General features: G+C 44.1%; 1 protein-coding gene across 1 annotated transcript in view; it reads right to left on the reverse strand.

Moving 5' to 3' along the window:
• TDRD5 (tudor domain containing 5) overlaps nt 1-4867 on the reverse strand; it is a 189947-nt gene extending 185080 nt beyond the window's left edge. Inside the window, exon 1 of the mRNA XM_089686565.1 lies at nt 4633-4867. Within this exon, the coding sequence (XP_089542691.1) occupies nt 4633-4867 (235 nt within the window). The remainder of the gene's footprint in view (nt 1-4632) is intronic.
• Nucleotides 4868-6554: the final 1687 nt, after the last annotated feature.

A 6554-nucleotide genomic window follows, 5' to 3' on the forward strand; every position in this document is an offset into this window, starting at 1 on the left:
GCGGTCAGCAAGTGGTTAATGAGTATCTGCAGGCAACAGAGAAGCATGGTGGATGTTCCCTGCAAGTTTGGGGCTGCATTTCTGCAGATGGATTTGGAGATTTGGTCAGGATCAATGGTCTCCTTAATGTTGAGAAATACAGGCAGATACTTATCCATCGTGCCATACCATCAGGGAGGTGTGTGACTGGCCGCAAATTTATTCTGCAGCAGGACAACGACCCCAAACATACAGTCAATGTCATCAATAACTATCTTCAGTGTAAAGAAGAACAAGGAGTCCTGGATGGTTTCGCCCCCACTAAGCCCTGATCTCAACAGCCAGTCTGTCTTACATGAAGAGACAGAAGAACTAGAATCTTCTGTGGTTAGTTCTTCCAAACATCTTGGAGAACTAACCACAGAAGATCAGTGGTTAGTTCTCCAAGATGTTTGGAACAACCTACCTGCAGAGTTCCTTCAAAAACTGTGTGCACAGCAAAGGGTGGTCACACAAAATATCGTTTTGGCATAGATTTCTCCTCTGTTCATTTACTTTCCATTTTCTTCAATGATAAAAATAAACTATTAACAATTCTATTTCTGAAAGCATTCTTAATTTACAGTATTTTTTGCACCTGTCTAAAACTTCGGCACAATACTGTACACACACACGCACAACGTAAGACCACACCAACACCGACAACCCAGCTGCAGAACAATAGAGAGATCACCAAAGTGAGACCGGATCATCCAAGCCCTCATGCAAAGGAGGGTCAAAGGTTGCCCGTGACCAGGGCACCAAAAGCTGTACAACAGCCCAAGTGAATCAATAACAGCAACGGTGACATAGGGACTAATTGGAAAGCGCAAACTGCCTGGCATGACTAGGGTCAACTCAGGCCAACATACAAATAGTATTAAACTGAAATAGTACTGTCAAGGGTGACTAATGCACCGCCTGTAAAACAGGAGGGGCAAAAAGTTTACTAGGTCACCACAGGCCAACACACCAATAGCGAGGAATGGTAGAGTACAGGCCAACCGCAGAGTGGGAGGAGATAAAGGTAGTTTGTGGCTGAGGCACCCTAGCTCAACAAACAACATAATACAAGTAAATCCATACCCACAAGGGGCACTCAAGGGCCCACTGTAAGACAGGAGGGGCAATGGGCGTCGGGGCTAGGTCCCCGGGAGCCACTGACTGTGTGCTAGTTAGACATGATCAGCAAAGAAATCTCAGACTCACCACAAAACAGTTGAAGTTAAAGGCCATCCTTGACAAGTGCACTATAGGCCAGTTTGCAAACAGTATACTTGTAAAGCAAACCACCCAGGTCACTCGCAGAGCAGCAGGGACTAACATCTGTACACGATTAAGACACGGTAAGCCACTGTCCAAATGGTGTACAAGTGAGATGGAACTACAATAACCACAGACTACTGCAGAGCAGTGGGGGCAATGGCTGTAAGTAATCAGATCACCACAGACCACTGAAAATATTGTTGACAAATTGCATTTCACAAACCTGAGCAAAGCATCAGGGGTAATGGCCAAGCATGACAAGATCATCATAGGCCACAAAAAAAAAAAAAAAAGCATGGAGTGAAACAGTACCCGAAAGCATTCACAGAAACCTCTGCAGAAACATTACAAACGAGGTTTACTCAAAAGCCCACTGCAGTGCAGTAGGTTTAATGACCAACACCATGTGCCACTGTACAAACATAAAAACAGTGTGACAATACCAACAAGAGGTACTCACAAAGCACTGCAGAGCAGCAAGATTATGGTCTCTATGTGTCACCACAGGCCAAAGTACTAACAGAATTCAGTGACTAGGTCACCACAGGCACCAGAGGCACCGCCAACTCAAGGTCAGGACTCAAAACCAACCTGTAGCTGGTGGCTGCTTGAAAACCAGTGAGACCCCCTGAACTGGTAGCTTTAGTCTCCAGAGGGGTCCTCAGATTGCTATGATGTTTACTAGCAGGAGCTTAAAGCAGAACGCTTGGCAAAATGTAGCCACATGCAGTGGGGCTATGTCTGCAATGCATGGGTTAACTGCTTATTTTGCCAAGGGCGCAAGGAAAAGCTATACTTACACGATCCTTTGTTCCTCCAGAAAACAGTACTCCTCCACATCCAGTGGTGGGCTGTTGCTGCCATTCCTTTTCTTTACATTTCTTCAGTAACTTCCTGCTTTCCAGGCCTGAGCAAATTATGTCATATATCCCATCCTGCCTGCATGCCTGAGCTAAGGGCATATAGATTCCTATTAAATGCAACATGAATTATCTAACCTAGCTCAAGATGGCCATGGACAGAAATGCTGGGGTGTTTCTCAAAGTGATTTCCCATCAAATTAAAGCATAGAGTCATGGATGGGTGAGTTTGCTTTGATTAGTAAAAATGAATTAACCCCTTTCCAACTGCGCTATAGCCGAATAACAGCTACAGCGCAGTTGTCTAGTTATGAGAGGGCGTCATATGACGTCCTCCTAGAACACACCCTCCCGCATGCCCCCAGCGGCGTGCACCCAGCGATCTCCTACGGACACAGCTAATCACGTGATGAGGTAAAAGGCCAATCACAGCAGCCTTTTACCACATGATCAGCTGTGTCCAATGACACAGCAGATCAACAAGTAAATACAGTTGCCGGTTATCGGCTGCACTTTCCTCACATTGTTACAGCGTGTGGAAAGTACTGCCGATAACCGGAAATTGTCACAGAGCAGATTGGCACTGATGATCAGTGCCCAACAGTAACGCCCAGCAGTGCCACCCACCAGTGCCCAGAAGTGCCTCCCACCAATGTCCAGCAGTGCCATCCACCAATGCCTTCCACCAGTGCCACTCATCAATGCTGCCCAGCAGTGCCGCCCAGCAGTACTGTCAGTCAGTCAGTGCCGCCACTCAGTGCTGCCTAACAGTGCCCATCATTGCTGCATATCAGTGCAGCATCATCAGTGCCTTATCAATGCCCAGCAAGTGCCGCCTCATCAGTGCCACCTCAACAGTACAGCCTATCAGTGTCCATCAGTGTTGCCTAAACGTGCCACCTCATCAACGCACATCAGTGAAGGAGAAAAATGACCTGTTTGCAAAATTTTATAATAGAAACAAAGAAAAAAATTTTTGTTTATAGCGCAAAAAATAAAACAGCCAGTGGCGAGTAAATACCACCAAAAGAAAGCTTGATTCGTGTAAAAAAATTTAAAAAATGTCATACGGGTACAATGTGGCATGACTGCACAATTGTCATTCAAAGCGTGAGAGCGCTGAAAGCTGAAAATTGGCCCAGGCTCGAAGTGGGTAAAAGTACCCAGTAGGCAAGTGGTTAAATAGCATTTTTGGTTTGTAGTGCTGAGATACAGTGCATTTCTGCTTTAATGTTGAGCCAGAACTAGTATCTAAACCGCATGCCATATACAGGGTAAACATGGGAATCAGAGACCAATGGAGACTTATGACAGCCTGGGGAAGGCAGTAGAAATTACTACCTAGGAAAAATTGCACAAAGTAAATAAAAAAGTGCACCTGAACCAGTGCTCCTGCTCCTGCTCCTGGCTCCGACATACACTTAAAATGTCTCAGCCAGTGCTGCATTAGACTCCAGTGGAATGGAGAACAACAAACTGGGCCCAGGGAAAGAATGTAGTTGAGATTCTCTGCAGCAGATTATCTAGAAGCAGGATGTTAAGGACAAGTCCAATCCTGGCTTCGTTCTACTTGATTGGGCATACCCCTGAAGTGGTCTTCACGGACCGGGCTCCCCAACCAGCAGACTGCAGCCCTGTATCTGTAAAGCACCCTGCACCTAACTCAACATGAGGCACAACATGCCAAAGCGAGAGCCCATGCAGGATGCAGTGACCAACACAGCACAGGACAGCCCTGCATCTTCTCCAAGCAAGTTCCAGGTACGACCCCCCCCAATGCTCAGCCAAGGAGTCAACAAATCCAAAACCTGCAGAAATGAGCCACAGCACTATGGTGCAAACAGAAAATAAACTTCTATGTCTACTACCTATGGCAGAAAACAGAGACTTGCTGGGAGCCTTCTTTTTACAGCATCTAATCACCTGAAGGTAGTTGTATATGACCCATTATTATTGACTAAAGCATGTGTGTCCTGTACTGTAAGACTAAGAATATCATCTTTAATTCCCAATGTAGAGTTACAGTTAAAGTGTAACTAAAGGCAAAACCTTTTTTATTATTTTGGATAGAGTAAGGTAGGGTTACCCCCATCAGTTTTGTTTCGCCATCTATGTCTCATTGAGATTTCCCTTCACTACCTGTCCCATAGACAGAAAGTGAGAGAAAATCCCTACAAAGTGAAGGAGTCCCGGATGGTCACCAGAACTAGTGTCCCTGTTGGAAGATTTCCCATAATAGTATTCTGATGTCAACTCAAAATGTTCTATTTTCTTTCACTTCCGATGACAGTAAACAGGACAAATAGAGAGAGGGAGAAGGTCCTGAAGGGGGGGGGGAGAAACTGCAATAAAACTGACAGGAGGTTTAATCTCCTCACACACTATCCAAAATAAAACAAAAAAATGTTGCTTATAGTTACACTTTAAGCCTTTTAATTTCTCCAGTGAAACAATCAGCCCGACCCCACCCTGATGGACTTATACATACCAATCAATATTACTGTGCCATCAGCTTTAGACCGAACTGTTACCACATCTGGCATATCATGAACCATTTCCATGGTTGACCTATAGTCCAGAGACATGACTATGGCTGGAAGAGAATGACCAATCAACATGCGGTAATCATGTTCAAGTTCTTTGATGGTCAGCCCTTCCTTGGAAGCAATCAGCACAGAGCGTAGATCTTTCTTCAGTCCCTCCAAGGTCCGGTCTTTGTCCATTTCTGTTCATTGAAGAAAATAAGAGTAGTTAATATTCTACGTACAAGAAATCGACTATTTGTGCTCCCATGTAGTCATATGTAAGAAAGAATCAACAGAGACAAAAGGCCTATAAAATCCTGACTGCAATGAGTGCCAAAGAGTTATTTTAAAGTATTACTAAACCCAGGACCCTGCATTCACTATATCTGGTCTCCCACAGTACACACAACATGGAAGTGCAATTATTTTATTAAATATAAACTGCTAAACAACTTTTTTCATCAGCAGTTAGAGCAGTCTTGTGACTTCAGCAGAACACTAGTTAAAATTTTGTAGGGAGTTTTCTTACTCTAGGCCAGATGAGAAACCCCTGACCTCTGTCTGGACAGTGCTGATTGGCCCTGTGCTGATCACATGCACTCTCCCAAGAAAAAAAAAAACTCCCTATCAATACACACCAAACTGAGCATGTGCATGTGACTAGTGATTTAAATCAAATCCACCTTGGTGCTGACAGCTGACCGGTGTGTTCTGGCGGCGGGGTGTGTGTGTGGGAAGAGTCGATGCGGTTGCAGACGGAGCTAGGTTCAGTCCCCCTGTCAGAACACAATAACTCAGCGGGGAGATTGCTGTAATAACTATCCTTTGTTGTACAGCTCCTCCCAAGCGCTTCAGTCTTTTTTTTCCATTCAGTTGCTGGGTTGAGCAAAAAAAAAAAAAAAAAATTTGATGGTGTGTACTCAGCTTTAGCCATAGTAAGGCTTACCCATAGGTACAGTGGATATCTCCTAAACGTGTATTTAGGAGATATTCACATTTGTAGGGGCAGTTGATGTCACCGGCGCATGCGCACTGTGCTCTAAATGGCACACGTTCATTCAAAGTGCTGTACCACGATCGTGACTACTGTGCACATGCACAGGATTGATGCAATCGCAGTCCAGCCATTCAAATGGCCACAGCGCGCGAACCCAGGTGAAGATTGAAGCCCTGTCAGCACGCTGCTGAAGGGATCCACTTTACAGGTAAATCTGTCAAAATGTGCTAGTGTAGTGCATTAGGGCTAAAACAACTAATCAACATAATCGATAAAAGATTATAAAAATAGAAGGGGAGGTATCATCAGCCAAAATATATCGGCCGAATATAGTGTTATTGATATTTTGCTGATAGGAAAAGAGGTGCAGATAATGGCAGCCAAAAACGCATGATTCTACCACATTCAGGGTCATAGGTCATGTGACTCAAAAAAATGCAACACGTGTGAATTTTGGATGCGCTTTCAATGCATTTCAGGCCTATTTCACTTTAATGCAGTTTGCGTTTTGTCCATTTTGTAGTGCATTTTCCATTTTTGCACACGCATTTTTGATGCATTTTGCGTTTGCTGAATTTTTTGTGCCAACTTGTTGCTGGGCAGATTAAAAACTCAAGAACACAACACATGTGAGTTTGAGTTTTTGCTGCGTTTTCAATGCATTTCAGGCCTGTTTCACTTCAATGCAGTTTGCGTTTTGTCCGTTTTGCAGTGCTTTTTGCAGAGTTTTTACACATTTTGATGCGTTTTTTGAAGTTTTTTTTGCCCAACTTGTTGCTGGGCAGATTAAAAATGCAAAAACGCATCAAAAACACAACACGTTTGTTTTTTATGCATTTTCAATGCATTTCAGGCCTGGTTCACACCAATGCATTCACATTTTTGAAG

This window comes from Staurois parvus, unplaced genomic scaffold (assembly GCF_062004578.1).
Source record: "Staurois parvus isolate SC_StPar_1 unplaced genomic scaffold, SC_StPar_1.0 ptg000402l, whole genome shotgun sequence".
Classification (NCBI taxonomy): domain Eukaryota; kingdom Metazoa; phylum Chordata; class Amphibia; order Anura; family Ranidae; genus Staurois; species Staurois parvus.